Here is a 20476-nt window from a genome sequence, read left to right on the forward strand (position 1 = left end):
TCTGGAACTCTATTGGCATAGATTCTACAGGTGTCTGGAACTCTATTGGTATAGATTCTACAGGTGTCTGGAACTCTGTTGGTATAGATTCTACAGGTGTCTGGAACTCTATTGGTATAGATTCTACAAGTGTCTGGAACTCTACTGGTATAGATTCTACAGGTGTCTGGAACTCTATTGGTATAGATTCTACAGGTGTCTGGAACTCTATTGGTATAGATTCTACAGGTGTCTGGAACTCTATTGGTATAGATTCTACAGGTGTCTGGAACTCTATTGGTATAGATTCTACAGGTGTCTGGAACTCTATTGGTATAGATTCTACAGGTGTCTGGAACTCTATTGGTATAGATTCTACAGGTGTCTGGAACTCTATTGGTATAGATTCTACAGGTGTCTGGAACTCTATTGGTATAGATTCTACAAGTGTCTGGAACTCTATTGGCATAGATTCTACAGGTGTCTGGAACTCTATTGGCATAGATTCTACAGGTGTCTGGAACTCTATTGGTATAGATTCTACAGGTGTCTGGAACTCTATTGGTATAGATTCTACAGGTGTCTGGAACTCTATTGGTATAGATTCTACAGGTGTCTGGAACTCTATTGGTATAGATTCTACAGGTGTCTGGAACTCTATTGGTATAGATTCTACAGGTGTCTGGAACTCTATTGGCATAGATTCTACAGGTGTCTGGAACTCTATTGGTATAGATTCTACAGGTGTCTGGAACTCTATTGGTATAGATTCTACAGGTGTCTGGAACTCTATTGGTATAGATTCTACAGGTGTCTGGAACTCTATTGGTATAGATTCTACAGGTGTCTGGAACTCTATTGGTATAGATTCTACAGGTGTCTGGAACTCTATTGGTATAGATTCTACAAGTGTCTGGAACTCTATTGGTATAGATTCTACAGGTGTCTGGAACTCTATTGGAGGGATGCGACACCATTCTCCCACGAGAAAATACATAATTTGGTGTTTTATTGATGGTGGTGGAAAAGTCCTAGTCTGGCCCGAGATATCATAGATCAAGCATCAATTGATCTGCAAGATTTGGACATTCCTAGATCTGTTTGTGCTGTATTGTCAAATCTTACTGTAGTCGTCATTCTCATGGCGATGACCAAAGGGGTTGGAATGACAACACAAACAGATCTTTCAGGTACTCCACAATTGAATGTTCTGGGATTGGGCAAAACGACACACACCCACCTTGGTGACAGCCCCTGAGTGGGCCTGGTACTCGATCCAGTCTTTCTGTGTGGATAGAGGGTACTTGATGGCCCTGACGGTCCCGATGGAGGTCCCTGCGAAGAGCATCCGTCCCGAGCGGGACATAGCGATGGTGGTGTAGACCACGTCGTCCGCTGCCACCTCCCTAAGGATCTGAGAACAGTTTGTCACATTGGTACAAAGCACAAGCCAGGTCCCAGATCAGTTTATGCTGTCTCGCCAACACCTATGGTCATAGTTGGCAAGTTCGCTAGTACACCATGTCATTCCCACTAGGTGCTTCTTCTCCTCACAGTGGCGAGGCAGGGGAAGAAGTGGCTTCCTCTCCTGACAGTGGAGAGGAGGGAGAGGAGGGAGAAGAGGGAGAAAGATGAAACTGGGCCAACATTCTGCACATTTTCTCGTCGATGAAACCATAGAAATAGATCTCTGTGGATGAAACATTCAATCTAAATGCAGTGTTCTACTCCCAAGACTACAATTTGTTCCCAACACAGTTACCTAAACTAAGTTTTGTAGACTTGACTCATTGGCAAACTTTTTTTTTAAATGATGTTGTTTAGAAGGAGAGCAAGGGAGAATTCAAGTTGTTGCACAAAGTGTTATCTAGGGAACCACCCTTAGCTGAGGGTATAAAGCATCAGGGTATAACCTCAATCCCACCTGACAGTCTTGGATCTCCTTAAGGGTACAGTCTGTCCCCACAGCGAAGATAGTCTTGGCATCGGGCGAGATGGTGACGCCAGTGTAGCTGCAGGACTTCAGAACGCTCTCCGACTCGCGTTTGCTGTTCAGCGTGTTCCACTCGTACACGGCCCCGTCCATCCCGCACGACACCAGGCGACTGTCGTCCGTGCTCCACACGATGGCCCGCACCTGACAGACATCATTTATACACAATAACAAGTCAGACAGCAGGGAGATGTAGTAGTGACAGCCAGCTGGGTTTCATACACAGTCTCTGAGGGAAATGATGTTTGATGAGTACAGGACCATAGATTTTCCTGTTAAGGGAAAACACACCTTTCCATTGTGGCCCTTCAGATTTAAGAGGTTGTCAAATGTAGTGGAGGAGTAGATGTGGATGAGGTTTCCGTTGACAGCAGCAAACATGTGTCCCCCATGGCTGAAAACACACTGGGAAGAGAGAAACACAGACAAGAAACAAGACCTGGCTTATTATTCCATTGATCACAATACAATATGAATTCATTTAGTTAAACTGACAGTATCTATAGGGAAGTTTATTTTGACATGGAGTACCTGTAACACACACACATACAGTACCCTACACACCCCACCCCAACACCAACCCTTCCCCCACCTCTCTGCAGCCCCTGACAGTGAACTCCTTGAAGGTCCTAACATCGTCGATGAGCAGGTTCATGAGGCGCAGCTTGTCGGAGAAGCCCACCAGGATGAAGAGACCAGAGGGGTGCAGGGCCACACTGAAGGCCTCTTCCTGGAACTCCTTATGCAGCTCCAGCACACTGACACAGGCAGGAGAAGACTCTCATTTAGAACACAGTGTTAATATAAACCTGTGGTTGATTGGCTACGCTCCAGGACGTTAGTACTTTTTATAAATCTATTTGGTGTAAATCATGCTTTGGAGCCAATAGGAGATTTGCACTAACGTTTGAATTGAGCGTAGATTTCCCAAGTAGGGTGACCACATTTAAAATACTCAAATGAGGGACAATGAGAGTGTAGCCTACATGTATATATATATACAGTAACAGTCAAAAGTTTGGACACACCTACTCATTTCAGGGTTTTTCTTTATTTTACTATTTTCTACATATATAGTGAAGACATCAAAACTATGAAATAACACATATGGAATCATGTAGTAACCAATATATACCAATATATTTTAGATTCTTCAAAGTAGCCACACTTTGCCTTGATGACAGCTTTGCACACTCTTGGCATTCTCTCAACCAGCTTCATGAGGTAGTCACCTGGAAGGCATTTAAATTAACAGGTGTGCCTTGTTAAAAGTTAATTTGTGGAATTTCTTTCCTTCTAAATGCATTTGAGCCAATCAGTTGTGTTGTGACAAGGTAGGGGGGTGGTATATAGAAGATAGCCCAATCTGGTAAAAGACCAAGTCCATATTATGGCAAGAACAGCTCAAATAAGCAAAGAGAAACGACAGTCCATCATTAGTTTAAGACATGAAGGTCAGTCAATGCGGAAAATGTGCAGTCTCAAAAAACATCAAGAGCTATGATGAAATTGGCTTTCATGATGACCACCACAGGAAAGGAAGACCCAGAGTTACCTCTGCTGCAGAAGATAAGTTCATATTTGCAGCCCAAATAAATGCTTCACCGCGTTCAAGTAACAGAGACATCTCAACATCAACTGTTCAGAGGAGACTGTGTGAAACAGGCCTTCATGGTCAAATTGCTGCAAAGAAAACACTACTTAAGGACACCAATAAGAAGAAGAGACTTACTTGGGCCAAGAAACACGAGCAATGGACATTAGACCGTTGGAAATCTGTCCTTTGGTCTGATGAGTACAAATTAGACATTTTAAGGTTCCAACCGCCATGTCTTTATGAGACGTAGAGTAGGTGAACGGATGATCTCCGCATGTGTGGTTCCCACCGTGAAGCATGGAGAAGGAGGTGTGATGGTGTGGGGGTGCTTTGCTGGTGACACTGTCTGTGATTTATTTAGAATTCAAGGCACACTTAACCAGCATGTCTACCTAAACATTCTGCAGCGATCCGCCATCCCATCTGGTTTGCGCTTAGTGGGACTATAATTTGTTTTTCAACAGGACAATGACTCAACACACCTCCAGGCTGTGTAAGGGCTATTTGACCAAGAAGGAGAGTGATGGAGTGCTGCATCATATGACCTGGCCTCCACAATCACCCGACCTCAACCAAATTGAGATGGTTTGGGATGAGTTGGACCGCAGAGTGAAGGAAAAGCAGCCAACAAGTGCTCAACATATGTGGGAACTCCTTCAAGACTGTTGGAAAAGCATTCCAGGTGAAGCTGGTTGAGAGAATGCCAAGAGTGCGCAAAGCTGTCATCAAGGCAAAGGGTGGCTATTTGAAGAATCTCAAATATATTTAGATTTGTTGAACACGTTTCTGCTTACTACATGATTCCATACAGTATGTGTTATTTCATAGTTTTGATGTCTTCACTATTATTCTACAATGTAGAAAATAGTACAAATAAAGAAAAACCCCTGAATGAGTAGGTGGGTCCAAACTTTTGACTGGTACTGTATATATTTTTTGGTAAATTAGTGGTGTTTTAATTTGTTGATAAAATGCGGGACATGACTGTTTGGTTGCGGGACGCAGGACAATGGGCCAAAACACGGGACATATGGTCACCCTATTCTCAAGTTTTGTCCCACAATATGAATAGAATGGAATGGAATGAAAAACGCTGAAATATATAATCTAGAGACAACAGACGTACACTAATGGAGAACACAGTTGGTGGTCGATTCCATTTCAATTCAGTCAAATCAGGAAGTGAACTAAAAATTCAGATTTAAATTTTTCCCATTGAAAAGAAAAGAGATAATCTCTTACTTGGTCTCAAAGTTCCAGATGCGTACAGAGTGGTCCAGGGAGCATGTGGCGATGAGGGGCTTGCGGATGCAGATGGACAGACCTGTGATGATGTTGGAGTGAAACGAGTGGGACAGGAACTCAAAGTGGGCTTGCTCCCCCTGGTGGACAACGCAGAGAAATTGAGTTTAGTGCATGAGGCACACAAGCCTTTCAACGTCCCAATTCTCTACTCTTCTGCTCAAAGTGTTCACTTGTTAACTTACTTTCATGCACCAATCCAATTATTTGAAATGGAAAGGGAAGGAGTGTACAAGTGCCCATTACGGGTGAAAGGATTGTCTAAAGGGAAACCAATATGGTCAATATACTTCACTTAGACATATCCACACTCAATCTCAGGCTCTCAACTATATTCCTCTGGATTGGAAGGAAGGAATGATAGTAGGAAGGATAGAAGGACAAAATAAAGAAAAGGAGCATTTGGACCTAACCTAACCTGGACCTAACTGGACCTAACCTAACCTGGACCTAACCTAACCTGGTCCTAACCTAACCTAACCTGGACCTAACCTGGACCTAATCCTGCTGACTGTGAGCCCAGCATGCTTTAGCATAGAATGCCATAGCAGCTGTTCACCTTGCACACATCCATATGGTCTATATCATATACCAGGGGTTCTCAAAGTGGGGTCTGCGGCCAGATCTCAAAATAAATCAATTGAAAATAGGTCTGTTTGAGATACAAGTTGGAGGCAGAGAAGGCTGGGGGGAGGAGCTTTAGGAGGTTGGGCTCATTATAATAGCTGGAATGGAATTAATGGAACGGAGTTTCTATTTGTTTGTTACTGTTGCATTCCCTTCCTTCCAGCCATTACTATGAGCCTGTCCTCCTATAGCTCCTCCCACCAGCCTCCTTTTCCTCAAACTTGTATCTCAAACAGACCATTTAAAAAATACTTGCTAGGATTTCATACTGCCTTGGCTGAGCTGGTCAATCAGCAGTCTACTCACATGAATATTTTTTAATGACCTGTATACCCCCACACCATTCTGTTGTTGAAGTACACCCACACCATTCCAACACAGAAAAGTAGCTTTTTAACATAATACTTTTTTTTTTTAAAGAAAACTAAGTATCACTCATATTGTCATTAACTATAGGTCATACTTCATAGAAATCTGTAAACACTGGACAGTTACTTAAATACTGAATTTAAAAACAAACATAAATGCACTGTAATTTAAGCTTTAAAACTGCAGAGTTCTCTCTCTTCCCCATGACAAAATGTGTAGAATTACAGGATATTAGCTTTAAAACTGCAGAGTTCTCTCTCTTCCCCATGACAAAATGTGTATAATTACAGGAAATGTATGTTCTTTCTTCCCCATGACAAAATGTGTATAATTACAGGAAATTAATGTTCTCTCTTCCCCATGACAAAATGTGTAGAATAACAGGATATTAGCTTTAAAACTGCAGAGTTCTCTCTCTTCCCCATGACAAAATGTGTATAATTACAGGAAATTAATGTTCTCTCTTCCTCATGACAAAATGTGTAGAATTACAGGATATTAGCTTGAAAACTGCAAAATGTTCTCTCTTCCTCATGACAAAATGTGTAGAATTACAGGATATTAGCTTGAAAACTGCAAAATGTTCTCTCTGATGCCAAGAGGAGGTCCTTTAAAATGTTCCTTCCCAGAGACTTGGTTCGTCCGGCGATGCACTGCCAAAGTCATAGTAAAACTCCTTGTATGCTATTTTGATCTAACTCGAGTTATGATTATGAGTTGGGTTCCTGGTTCCTGATAAAACAAAAGGGCCGGCCCTCCTGTACTATACATATAGGCCTATATTTTCACTATATCACTGCTCACCTTGCTCATCTCAGCAGAGGACAGGGTGATGCTGTAGAGCTGACCACGGTCTGTACTGGTGACCAGGGTCTCTTCTGACGGGCTGATACACAGCGTGACCATCTCCTGCTGCTCCGCATGACTCGGCTCGTTGCTGCACGGGTCTGCAGGGATCTGACACACACACACACACACACACACACACACACACACACATCAAATATGCCCCCCCCCCCACACACACATTTCAAATGAATGAGACCACCACCACCACCTCCTGTTTTGTTAATTTAGAAGTCAAGTTATCATGTCATCCAAACATTGACATTACCCTGATCTCCCTAGTCTTTCTGTAGTTGTCCTTCTCCTCTGTCTTCTCAAACAGACACACGGTCCCTGGGCCGGCGGAGCAGGCAAAGCCCTTAGAGTAGGACGTGATGGCTGTGACCCTGGGCATACGGGCTGGGGCAGCCCCCTCTGACTTGGCCTCCTCTGGCTTTCTCCTCTCTAGTTGTCTGTGCCGTGAAAGGACAGTCATTTGTTATCCATTTGAGAATTACATCTGTTTATGATTAGGATCAGACAGTCCAATTGTCAATGGGGTAAGTGTGGTAGGATTCCCCCTGCAGGAAGCATTTCTACAGACAGGTAGCCTAGCAGTTAAGAGCGTTGCGCCAGTAACAGAAACGTCGCTGGTTCAAATCCCCGAGCTGACTAGGTGAAAAAAATCTGTCTGTACCCTTGAGCAAAGCACTTAACCCAAAGTCATCTGCTAAATGACAAGAAAAATAACATTATTCTAAATAGATGCTAGTGAACAGCGAGTGCTTAAAAAATAAAGAACTACGTTGTCATAGCATAACACTTTGATAAACCAGAATAGTCCAACGTTATGAATAGAATGGGCTTGGAAGCAATTTGACTAGTAAACTCATGGGTACACTCGCAATGGCTTCCTGTTATTGTGATGCAATAATTTCCATGGTATTTTGGAATGTTCTATCAACTGATGCTGGATTGCCATGGTAATGTAGAATGTTGATTCAAATGATGCTGGATTGCCATGGTAATGTAGAATGTTCATTCAAATGATGCTGGATTGCCATGGTAATGTAGAATGTTCATTCAAATGATGCTGGATTGCCATGGTAATGTAGAATGTTCATTCAAATGATGCTGGATTGCCATGGTAATGTAGAATGTTCATTCAAATGATGCTAACTGATGTGGCTCATGTATTTTTTGTAATAGATGTAGTAAAGAGGTCAATGGAATGCAGACTGTGGAGGATAGAAGGACGAAAATGTTTGATTGATTGATCGACTGATTGATCGGTCATCCTGTCTGACCTGTCTGCCTCCTGCGTGGCAGGCTTGGTGGTGACGCTCATCTCCCAGCGCAGGTCACCTGACTCGAACACCAGCAGCCTGCCCGCCTCTGTCCCCGCTATGACACGCTCCTCGGACATCCAGGTGTGCGACAGGAAGTTCTGGGACTCCAGCTTAAGGAAGTTGGACTGCTTCAGGGCGCCCTCAGCATAGCGGAAGAGCTTGAAGACCCCATTGCCGCTCACGCAGATCTGGGTGTTGTCCTGCGGGTTAAAGCTGACCTGGGGGTGATGAAGATGAAGACAATGAAGATGATGATGGGTCTTTTTTATTTTTTATTGTACCTTTATTTAACCTTTATTTAACTATGCAAGTCAGTTAAGAACAAATTCTTATTTACAATGACGGCCTACTGGGGAACAGTGGGTTAACTGCCTTGTTCAGGGGCAGAACGACAGATTTTTTACGTTGTCAGCTCGGGGGATTCAATCTAGCAACCTTTCAGTTACTGGCCCAACGCTCTAACCACTAGACTACTATGTAGTTGTTCAGTGTGTGTGTGGTTGAGTATGTTATGCTCTGTTCTTGACTTGTACTGAAATAGGTGCTGGTACTCATTTTGGATGCTGGTACTGTTTATATTTAGGTGGAGGAGCTCCACAATACTTGTGAGCTAATATTCTATGAGAGGAACAGGAGCTCAAGCAGTAGTAAATCAGAGATGCTGGTACTCCGGTGAGCTACTTGCCCAAGTCAAGCACTGGTTATGCTTGATTTTCGGTCTGTCGATTATAGGTGTGTGTGTGTCAGTGTGTGTACGCGTGCGCCCATAAGATATATATACATCCACAACTGTACCTCAAAATGTCACACTTTTCTTTTGTTTTAATTTCACCAAGATAAAATACCATCATGAAGTAGAGGCCCACTTCTCCCGTCTCTTCTCCCCTCTCTTCTCTCCTCTGGTCTGCCTATATCTGTCTCACCCACCTGGTTGATGGGGTTGGTGGACCCTGTCGTCTTCACTGAGGCCATGACCTTCTGCTTCTCCCACATCCAGTAGAACAGGGTCCAGTCGGGGGCTCCTGCCTGCCCGATCAGGTACTTGGAGTCGGGGGAGAAGGCCATGGAGACAAATTCCAGCACGGGGACCTCTCCCCCACTGAGCACCTTTCTCTTCCGGCTCTGCTCGTGCTGCAGGTCGTACACGGTGATGGTGCCCTTCTCACCACGCTCTGACACGGCCAGGTAGCGGCGGTTGGCGCTGATGGCCAGGGCCTGCATGCCCTGGCTTTTTTCTGTGCCTATGAGGAAAAATTGAGGGGTAGTGCACTACATAGGGAATAGGATGCCATTTGGGACCAACACCTAATGTTGTATACGAGGTTTTGGTCTTTGTAATTTTCATTTAATGAAGCATACCTTTATTTAACCCTCCTGCTGTGTTCCAGTCGAATTGGATTTACAAGTTTTCTCTCTGAAAAATGTACTTCATTTAATCTGATTGTCATAAGGTTCCATGACTTTGTCCACACTGGACATCTGAACACACAAAATTCATTTTGATGATTTTCATAAAATGTTGTGTTTTATTTAACTTTTGTACACCTGTGGTGTTCCTGGTAAAAAATGACCGGTCTTTAGAAATGAATGGGTGAGACTACGATTAGTGTATAAAATTGATTCCCAGACCCCCACATGCATGTGTGTTTGAACACACTCACACACACACACACACACACACACACACACACACACACACACACACACACACACACACACACACACACACACACACACACCTCACTCCCCTTCTTGGCTTCCATGGCAACCCCCACGGGAACCTTTCCCAAATAGAATATTTTCCCCACGGGAACCACACCTGTTGGCATTCTCACAAACAATCGCAACATTGTTTCAATAATATATAGAACTTTTCTCGAGGCTCTGGTATATAAAGCTTTTTTGAGGCCTTGCTCACAATTCACTCTGTGGCAGCACAATGACCAAACAATATACTGTATGGATCGCTGCAGCTGTACACAGCCCATCTGTAAATAGCCCATCCAATCTACCTACCTCATCCCCATATTGTTTTTATTAACTTTTTTCTCTTTTGCACACCAGTATTTCTACTTGCACATCATCTGCACATCTATCACTCCAGTGTTAATTTGCTAAATTGTAATTACTTCGCTACTATGGCCTATTTATTGCCTTACCTCCTCACGCCATTTGCACACACTGTATATAGACTTTTTTTCTATTGTGTTATTGACTGTATGTTTGTTTATTTCATGTGTAACTCTGTGTTGTTGTTTGTGTCGCACTGCTTTGCTTTATCTTGGCCAGGTCGCAGTTGTAAATGAGAACTTGCTCTCAACTGGCCTACCTGGTTAAATAAAAAAATTAAAACGTGAGACTCTTGATCATATATTTGATCATGACACTGGTGAGGAGGAGAGAGTCCTTGTTAAACTTTGACACAACGTGGTCTGTGATAAATAACACAAAATGTTTCATCTGAGTATTTGATAGTCAAAATAGTCCATACATTATGCTTTTTTTTACTCAAAAACGAGTTGTATGAGCTCAGGTCAATGAGGCCTACAGGCCATAAATAGCAAATAGAAGTTCAAAACTTGTAATGTTCACAAGAACTTAAGTTGGTAAAAAGATGTAACACAACATTAGGTGATAATATATGTATTATTATGGATTTCTAATCAGCTATAATGGGGTGGTCATTTTGGACCGGGAACACATAATTAATTAAGATGAAACGAACACAACAGGAGGGTTAAACCAGACAAGTTGATTGAGAACACATACTTTTCCAATAAACTTAGCTAGCTAACTAAACGCATATGATACCGTATGTACACTGCAAGAGAAAATAAGTATAACTAGCTCAAATGTATACTGTTATCATTTGGGAGCAACTACCTGGAATGAACCTCTGACATCTCTGGTCAATGTTGTAGCGTACACAGTTGTTTCCGCATGGGAAGATGACAGTCTGCTCATCGAAGTAGCAAATATTATTTATTACTCCTGTCCGCAAACCGAAGATGTAGTGACACTGGGCTACAATCGAAGCCATTGTTCAATCCGGTAACACGTTATTAGAACCAACTGTTCGAATGTCTGTAAGGCAAAAGAAACAAACTTAGCTAACCAGTCATGGATTGCAAACATACAGCCAGGCTAAATTAGCAGTTAGCGTTATAGCTGAGCAAGTTCTGTTTGCAATTCAAGCTAACTGGCTTGAAATACAGAGACACCCACTCTCGTGCATTGACACTAACCTGGTCCGTAGTTGAAACTTTGCAAAAAAGTTAATATTAGCTAGCAAGTTATGCACGGTTGGAACGTTTTCAGAAGTGAATCCGTCTTTCTAAAAAATGTTTTTGTGCATCATGTTTTGCAGAACGGACGTGTTTCTCTAGTGTGTGTGGTTACCAAGGATACATGAAGCCAGAGCAATACTATAGCAACCATGGAGAATGCCGCGCAACCCTGGACCATTGGATGGCGCCAAATACTGTACATTCTCTAGATGCGATTGGCTTTGGCATTTAAATAATATCCAAGTACTACTTATCATTTTAATATCAACATCATTTTTTATTGCACATTACTCTAACACTGTAAGACAATTTTATGCTCAAAATTAATCCATTGATCTGTGTTTTAAAACTCCCAACACTCATCTGTGACACAAGACTGTATTAATATTCATGTACGCATAATGTCGGTTGTAATTAGCTTATCCACCCACTGGTTGTTTGAAGTCTGGAAAAAAATGTAATGAATCAATAATTTTTTTTGTGACTTCCTCATATTCAATATTCCCCATGTGAAGGTCGGTGTAATGTAATGCTTGTCTGAATTTGGATCAACATTTAAGAAATACTGAGAGCAATAAGATCAGGCTAAAATTATAACGTAATCTTAAAACTATAAGCTATTCCTTATGTACAAATGTGATATTAGCAATGACACTGTGTTCCTGTTTTTTTGCCATTCAACATTGAATCCGTATAGATTTTCTCCTGGTCCAAGAGTCTCTGTAATACAAAGAATTGGACGTGTTGTGTTTGACTGGTCTGACAGTCAACGGAATCACATGAAGCACCCAGAGAAACTTTACAAAGAGATCTTCTTCTTATATGTACTTTACACTAAAAAACGGCATCAAATCACACAGGCCTTTACATGAAACCAGCTGTTTAGGAACACGTAATGACGACAGCGTTGATTTTCTGTTATATGTTTTATTTCATGAACACCGCAACATGGCTGTGAATATAATACAACTGAACTGACTAATTAACTGAATTAGGAAGAAAACATTATTCCTGATAAAGACAAGACAAAAAATGACAAGGCAAATCCATTTTTTTTTTTTATATAAACAAATATGGGATTATATTTGACTTTCACAAGCTGCTATAAATATGACTGTTAAAAAATATTAATTAAATAATTAAACAAAAATAGCTTCTGTAAAAAGTAAAAAATTTCATCCCCCCCCCTCCAGAAATAATAGCAGATTATTTTTGTGTTGTTGTTATTTTATCCAATGGTTGTTATTGTGTGTACAATGAGAATGGAAACCCCACGTGCATAATGAACTACACTACAAGGTGTAACATGGTAAAAATGTCAACAGTGACTTAGCTAAGTCTTTGGTGCCTGTATAATTGCACAACAGAAAGGGTAAAGATTATTTTTCTCAAGTGGATATATGGTGTAAGGATGCCAACCACATGACCTTCGCCCTCACACAGTGTTCTGGGAAGAGGAGGCATGTTCCAGTGAGCTGCTCTCTGACCCTTGGCTGCTTTGGGGATGTGCGTCTGTAGTAGGAGAAAGGAAAGACAACATTGTGAGCACGCCAATCGAGTTGTCTACCTCAGTTAACACCAAGTGTGGTCAGAGAATGCATTTATTTAACCTTTATTTAAACTAGGCAAGTTAGTTAAGAACAAATTCTTATTTACAATGACGGGCTACCCCGTCCAAACCCGGACAACGCTGGGCCAATTGCGCGCTTCCCTATGAGAGTCCCAATCACGGCCGGTTGTGATACAGCCTGGAATTGAACCAGTGTCTGTAGTGACGCCTCTAGCACTGAGATGCAGTGCTTTAGACCGCTGCGCCACTCAGGAGCCATCAGAGAATGTAGAGGTAGATGGTATGAACTGAGATTGTGTTTGACTGTGTATATATGCCAATAATATCTGTAAGAAACTGAGAAATATAATAAAATTTTGACCTGTCTCTTAATGTACTATGGAAATGTTCCACTGTTCTGCCATTATCAGTCGTTACATCCTCCGCAGCATTGAGGCCTCAGTGGCAGAGCAAGTGACAGTGGTCTCTATGACATTATGCATTCCACTAACACATTATGATTGCCAGCAACAGCCACAAACACACGTACTTGTTCCATGTTCTCTGTCCTTAGTTAGAGAAGGCTGTGGTGGTGGATGCGACCTCAGAACCAGCTCCTCCGGGTAGCTTCCAGGACGAATGTCACTGCCAGGGGGGTGATGGGCAAAGAATTGCGCTCTGCCACCCTGGGTGCAAACCATACACATTCACATACAAGCAAATCCTTCCATGTTGTCAATGTTCATTTTCACAAAAATAGCTATACACCGTCATGGCATAGTATGGATTGCAAAAAAAATATTTTATATGTCATGTCATAGGCATACTGTAATGTCCTCAACTGTAAAGCCCATTTTGACAGCACATTTACTTCATTATATATATTTTTTAATTCTAATGATTTTTGGTCTTACGTTTATAGGACCTGCCTCAGGAGGGTAGTGCATCGGGCCAGGTGGTGGAAAGTGAGGGAACCCCACTGGACCATTCCCGACCTTGAAAGGCCCTGGTGGTGACAGCGGCATGTTCACCAGAATGGCTGGGCAAGCCGCGTAGCCATTGGGGTAGCGTGAGTACAACTTGAAGGGGAACTGCATGGCCACCATTTCTCCAGAGTACATGTCTCTCTGACCGCCAAACTCCGCTATAACATAGTCGCTGGGGAAATGTGGGCCGCCTTTGTGGAGAAGTAAAGGGGGAAAAAATGTAAATGCGAGTTTGTACATACAGAATTATGTGTAGGCTACATAATCACAAACGCTGAAACGCATCACAACAAGAGAATAAAAAGGCGCGAAATTAGAGCTCTAAAATTCAATAGCAACCTAACCATGTTAGCTAGCTACCCAGTTGACAATGTTTATCAACAAAATCAAAATATATATCGTTTATTTATTTATTATGTTTTTCATGAATGTAACGTTAGGTAGCGCTACAAAAACACATGCATGTTCAGTGAATGTATTCAACAAAAGAATGATCCACTTACTTCGACTCATCACTGAAGGCGCATCCTGAATCCCACTCCAAGGTGCCCCGTAACGACCATCTTCACCGCCATAATCACCACCTCCAGGGGTGGACTTTCTCTGCGGTTCATGGGTGATCCATGGACCATGGCCTTCTTTGGCAGCCCTGTCATGGCCCACTGCCATGGGGACCTCCATCTCCGCATAGGTCCTACCGTCTGCCTCTTCAAACCGTTGTGGTGGCATCTTGATGACTGTCTCTGTACGTGTTCCGGGGCCAGGAAACATCACTCCAGATGTGTCAGGCAGATGTGCACTTTCCTCCCGGCCGCTCAAAGTGCCATCAACCGCTGTATCACCGGGCCTTGACCACGTCAAATTAAGTGCTGATTCTTCTTTGTTAGTTTTCTTGATCCGTCTTTGGAATGCCATTATTTTCGTTCTCTCTGCAATCAGAGAACATTTCCAACAGTTGCATTTAAGAAATTGACACTGTCCCGAATGTCCCTTGAGTTGAACAATGAATCCATGATTTCTGCATCTGGCACACTTTGGGTTTCGCGGACTTTTTTGCGGTTTGTAAACATTTGACATGATTAATTCTACTTAGCTAGCTAGTTATCCGCGATCAAGAAGCCTGCAAGTCAAAGCGAAAGTTAACCGAAAATGGCTTAATTTTCCCACTGATTTTGTTGCTAGCTAGGCTTGTCACGATCATGAGCTTTCAGTCAAGAGACTTTTCACTTAGGAACAACACAATTTAAAGCGGCGGTGCCACGTGACGTGAAACCTTGTATCTATTTGGGCGTGGGAATAGTTTACAAACGTTGTTCACATGAGCGTCGTCAATTAATTGCCCAAAATACAAAATGTAATTCAGCAAGTTTCAGAATGGGCTCATGCATGCTGGTTTTGCACGCAATGTCTTATCAATGTGGAATTAAATGTAAAACACTATATTTAACACTATACTGTAAATAGCACTACAATTTGTAAGATGTATTAATAATTTATAAATGTTTTAATTGTATTTGAAATACCAGCAGAAATGGCTACTTTTCTTCAAATAAACCTAAACTATATAAAAAACTAAGAAAACTGAACACAGAGTATAACATTCTTAAACTAATTATATGAAAAGTTACACCACCCATCCTATGTGTCAACCATAAAACAGACTACTAATTGCCTCATAATGAGGTGTCTTCAACATAAAACGTCGATCTTTATAAAGTGTATGCCTGCTAGTGTCTGGGTTGTATGTGTTGCCAAGGTGATGGGGGAGAGGAGGTTGTGATTTATGATGGTGTCACTCAGCTGCCATTAGGCTGTCTATGCTCGGCTGCACAGCGCACCACTGTGTCACGCTACATCAGTCAGTTCAGATGTACACCAGCCTCCTGGCTCTGAGGTTCTGGGGGGAGACAGCGTGAGACAATCCCAAAACCACTGAATAGTATCCAAGTGTGAGTGATTGAAAAGTACAGAACGGTGCTTGTAAGGTAGCAGCGACTGTGGCGCGTACATGCAAACACTATACTTTATACATTACATGAATAGCCAACAGCGGCCGGGGCTCAGTCTATATGTGGACTTGATGGTAAGATTAGGCTGCACTGTGTTGCGAGGATGCTGCTGCTGCTACTGAATCATGACAATGCAACATGACAATGTTCTGTAAAAACACAGGAGTATAATGACAATATAATACTGCAGTGCATCCAAACTCAAAACAACAGTTGTGCTAAAGGGGAATGATGAGGTTCAGGATACTTACTGTACACGGGGTCCTGTTCCAATACTATTCTTTCCATGACACACAGTAGCTTTCACCAGTTATCCAATGTCAGAACAGTGATAACTGAAGGAAGGAAGGATGCATCTTAGAGTATTCAAACAGGGTCCATGGTGTTCTCTGGAAATGACATCATTGACTGGATATAAAGTGACAAATGCAGATCAACTCATTTTCAACTCAGCCGAGGCAGGCCCGCCACCGTCAACTCTCACAGCATTGGTATAGGCTGTCGGAAGAGAGGCATTGGTATAGGCTGTCGGAAGAGAGGCATTGGTATAGGCTGTGGGAAGAGAGGCATTGGTATAGGCTGTCGGAAGAGAGGCATTGGTATAGGCTGTCGGAAGAGAGGCATTGGTATAGGCTGTGGGAAGAGAGGCATTGGTATAGGCTGTCGGAAGAGAAGCATTGGTATAGGCTGTGAAGAGATGCATTGGTATAGGCTGTCGGAAGAGAGGCATTGGTATAGGCTGTGAAGAGATGCATTGGTATAGGCTGTCGGAAGAGAAGCATTGGTATAGGCTGTCGGAAGAGAGGCATTGGTATAGGCTGTCGGAAGAGAGGCATTGGTATAGGCTGTGAAGAGATGCATTGGTATAGGCTGTCGGAAGAGAGGCATTGGTATAGGCTGTGAAGAGAAGCATTAGTATAGGCTGTCGGAAGAGAGGCATTGGTATAGGCTGTTGGAAGAGAGGCATTGGTATAGGCTGTCGGAAGAGAAGCATTGGTATAGGCTGTCGGAAGAGAGGCATTGGTATAGGCTGTCGGAAGAGAAGCATTGGTATAGGCTGTCGGAAGAGAAGCATTGGTATAGGCTGTCGGAAGAGAGGCATTGGTATAGGCTGTCGGAAGAGAGGCATTGGTATAGGCTGTGGGAAGAGAGGCATTGGTATAGGCTGTGAATTGGACCATTTTCCTGTCAAAATGTAACGAGTACTTTTGGGTGTCGGGGAAAATGCATGGAGTTAAAAGTATATTCTTTTCTTTAGGAATGTAGTGAAGTAAAAGTTAAAGTTGGCAAAAATATAAAAAGTAAAGTACAGATACCCCCCCCAAAAACGATTTAAGTAGTACTTTAAAGTATTTTTACTTTAGTACTTTACACCACTGAAGTCTGAAAGGTTTTTTTAGCAGGTAAGAGGCTGTGGTCATAGGTAGTGGGCTTTAGTGGTATTAACGTTACACATTTACATTTTACATTTGAGTCTTTAAGCCGATGCTCTTATCCAGAGCGACTTACAGTTAGTGCATTGATCTTAAGATAGCTAGGTGGCACAACCACATATCACAGGCGTAGTAAGTAACTTTTCCTCAAAGTAGCCATCAGCAAAGTCAGAGCTAGAAGGGGGAGGAGTCAAGTGTTGGTTCAGGAAAGTTTTATTATGTATTAACACACACAGCATTATTTTAGTTAAGGTCCAGGGATTTGGTTAATGTCCAGTGATTTGGTTCAGGTCCAGGGATTTGGTTCAGGTCCAGGGATTTGGTTCATGTCCAGTGATTTGGTTCATGTCCATGGATTTGGTTCATGTCCAGTGATTTAGTTAAGGTCCAGGGATTTGGTTCAGGTCCAGTGATTTGGTTCAGGTCCAGTGATTTGGTTCAGGTCCAGGGATTTGGTTCATGTCCAGGGATTTGGTTCAGGTCCAGGGATTTGGTTCATGTCCAGTGATTTAGTTAAGGTCCAGGGATTTGGTTCATGTCCAGTGATTTAGTTAAGGTCCAGTGATTTGGTTCAGGTCCAGTGATTTGGTTCAGGTCCAGTGATTTGGTTCATGTCCAGGGATTTGGTTCAGGATCATCCATTTTAGCGATTTGCCTTTGTCACCACAGAAAACCACAGTGACCTGTATACTACATACTGTGTAGCTATAGACATACAGTGCATTCGGAAAGTATTCAGACCACTTGACTTTTTCCACATTTTGTTACGTTACAGACTTTTTTTGAAAATGTATTAAATAGTTTTTTTCCTCGTCTATCTACACACAATACCCCATAATGACTAAGCAAAAACAGGTTTTTAGAAATTTTTGCAAATAAAAAAAACTGAAATATCACATTTACATAAGTATTCAGACCCTTTACTCAGTAATATGTTGAAGCACCTTTGGCAGCGATTACAGCCTTGAGTCTTCTTGGGTATGACGCTACAAGCTTGGCACACCTGTATTTGGGGAGCTTCTCCCATTCTTCTCTGCAGATCCTCTCAAGCTCTGTCAGGTTGGATGGGGAGCATCGCTGCACAGCTATTTTCAGGTCTCTCCAGAGATGTTCGATCGGGTTCAAGTCTGGGCTCTTGCTGGGCCACTCAAGGACATTCAGAGACTTGACCCGAAACCACTCCTGTGTTGTCTTGGCTGTGTGCTTAGGGTTGTTGTGCTGTTGGAAGGTGAACCTTCGCCCCAGTCTGAGGTCCTGAGCTCTCTGGAGCAGGTTTTTGTCAAGGATCGTTCTGTACTTTGCTCCGTTCATCTTTTCCTCGATCCTGACTAGTCTCCCAGTCCCTGCCTCTGAAAAACATTCCCACAGCATGATGCTGCCCCCACCATGCTTCACCGTAGGGATGGTGCCAGGTTTCCTCCAGACGTGACGCTTGGCATTCAAGCCAAAGAGTTCAATCTTGGTTTCATCAGACCAGAGAATCTTGTTTCTCATAGTCTGAGAGTCCTTTAGGTGCCTTTTGGCAAACTCCAAGCGGGCTGTCATGTACCTTTTACTGAGGAGTGGCTTCCATCTGGGCACTCTACCATAAAGACCTCATTGGTGGAGTGCTGCAGAGATGGTTGTCCTTCTGGAAGGTTCTCCCATCTCCACAGAGGAACTCTAGAGCTCTGTCAGAGTGACCATTAGGTTCTTGGCCACCTCCCTGATCGAGGCCCTTCTCCCCTGATTGCTCGGTTTGGCCGGGTGGCCAGCTCTAGGAAGAGTCTTGGTGGTTCCAGACTTCTTCCATTTAAGAATGATGGAGGCCACTGTGTTCTTGGGGACCTTCATTGCTGCAAACATGTTTTGGTACCCTTCCCCACATCTGTGCTTCGACACCATCCTGTCTTGGAGCTCTACGGATAATTCCTTTGACCTCATGGTCTGGTTTTTGCTCTGACATGCACTATAGAGTCTCTTCTATCTGTATGCAGTTCTGTCTCGTTTGATTAACATTTAAATGCATTTTTTTGTAGAACCATTTTGTAAATGTTCCCCTCTGGGATTTATACATTGCTGCAATCGATTGACAAACATTTCTCTCTCTCTCTCTCTCTCTCTCTCTCTCTCTCTCTCTCTCTCTCTCTCTCTCTCTCTCTCTCTCTCTCTCTCTCTCTCTCTCTCTCTCTCTCTCTCTCTCTCTCTCTCTCTCTCTCTCTCTCTCTCTCTCTCTCTCTGCCTCTCTCTGCCTCTCTGTCAATCAATCTCTGCCTCTCTGTCAATCAATCTCTGTCTCTCTGTCAACCAATCTCTGTCTCTCTGTCAATCAATCTCTGTCTCTCTGTCAATCAATCTCTGTCTCTCTGTCTCTCTGTCTCTCTGTCAATCTTTCTCTCTGTCAATCTCTCTCTCTCTCTCTGTCAATCTCTCTCTCTGTCAATCTCTCTCTCTGTCAATCTCTCTCTCTCGCTCTCTCTCTCTCTCTCTCTCTGTCAATCAATCTCTGTCTCTCTGTCAATCAATCTCTGTCGCTCTGTCAATCATTCTCTGTCTCTCTGTCAATCATTCTCTGTCTCTCTGTCAATCAATCTCTGTCTCTCTGTTTCTCTGTCAATATCTCTCTTTCAATCTCTCTCTCTCTCTCTGTCAATCTCTGTCTCTTTCTGACAATCTCTGTCTCTCTCTGTCAATCTCTGTCAATCTCTCTCTGTCAATCTCTGTCAATCTCTCTATCTGTCAATCTCCCTCAATCTCTCTCTCTCTCTGTCAATCTCTGTCAATCTCTCTCTCTGTCAATCTCTGTCAATCTCACTCTCTCTGTCAATCTCTCTCTCTCTCTTCTCACACAGGATGGTGTAATGAACACGAGGGGAGACAGAGAGCTGGTTTCAAGCGCAGGGCACAGCAGGTGTTTATTGCAGGACCACAGGAGGACCACAGGAGGAGGCAGGTAGCTGGGTCCAGGGGTAGGCAGAAGGTCATACACAGGGGGTCCAAAAGGGCAACAGTACAGTCAGGGAAAAGGCTAGTAACATCGTTCGGGAGATCAGGCTATAGGTAGGTAACAGGAAACAGGGAATAGGCAAAAGGCGTCGTTAGTGAGGCAGGCAAAAGCTATCATACACAGGAGGAGTAAATCACTGGAAAACCAGCGCTCTGAAAGACGTGTGTCACAAAACAAACAATACC

The 20476-nt window shown here is 42.9% G+C and overlaps 2 protein-coding genes across 2 annotated transcripts in view; both read right to left on the bottom strand.

Annotated features, from left to right (window-relative positions):
- Positions 1-11416, bottom strand: part of LOC139560384 (cilia- and flagella-associated protein 57-like) — a 41268-nt gene extending 29852 nt beyond the window's left edge. The window contains exons 1-11 of the mRNA XM_071377090.1: positions 11287-11416; positions 10925-11125; positions 8969-9282; positions 8000-8259; positions 6982-7165; positions 6672-6824; positions 4812-4951; positions 2565-2730; positions 2264-2377; positions 1904-2116; positions 1220-1393 (exon numbers count right to left, since the gene is read on the bottom strand). Of these exons, the coding sequence (XP_071233191.1) occupies positions 1220-1393; positions 1904-2116; positions 2264-2377; positions 2565-2730; positions 4812-4951; positions 6672-6824; positions 6982-7165; positions 8000-8259; positions 8969-9282; positions 10925-11081 (1875 nt within the window). The 5' untranslated portion in view covers positions 11082-11125; positions 11287-11416. The remainder of the gene's footprint in view (positions 1-1219; positions 1394-1903; positions 2117-2263; positions 2378-2564; positions 2731-4811; positions 4952-6671; positions 6825-6981; positions 7166-7999; positions 8260-8968; positions 9283-10924; positions 11126-11286) is intronic.
- Positions 11417-12377: 961 nt separating this feature from the next.
- On the bottom strand, positions 12378-14829 carry LOC139560245 (uncharacterized). Its single transcript, XM_071376839.1, has 4 exons — positions 14367-14829; positions 13792-14054; positions 13428-13563; positions 12378-12840 (listed from the first exon to the last, which is right to left on the bottom strand). The coding sequence occupies exons 1-4, from the start codon at positions 14776-14778 to the stop codon at positions 12764-12766; spliced, it is 888 nt and encodes a 295-aa protein (XP_071232940.1). The 5' UTR covers positions 14779-14829; the 3' UTR covers positions 12378-12763.
- Positions 14830-20476: the final 5647 nt, after the last annotated feature.

The sequence above is a fragment of the Salvelinus alpinus genome, chromosome 30, assembly GCF_045679555.1.
Source record: "Salvelinus alpinus chromosome 30, SLU_Salpinus.1, whole genome shotgun sequence".
NCBI classification, from domain to species: domain Eukaryota; kingdom Metazoa; phylum Chordata; class Actinopteri; order Salmoniformes; family Salmonidae; genus Salvelinus; species Salvelinus alpinus.

Coding starts and splice junctions, on each gene's coding strand:
- LOC139560245 (XM_071376839.1), bottom strand. CDS start 14,778: ATGGCATTCCAAAGACGGATCAAGAAAACTAACAAAGAAGAATCAGCA. Junction 14,055..14,366: donor GCCTTCAGTGATGAGTCGAA/GTAAGTGGATCA, acceptor TTCTCCACAAAG/GCGGCCCACATTTCCCCAGC. Junction 13,564..13,791: donor CTGAGGCAGGTCCTATAAAC/GTAAGACCAAAA, acceptor GTTTGCACCCAG/GGTGGCAGAGCGCAATTCTT.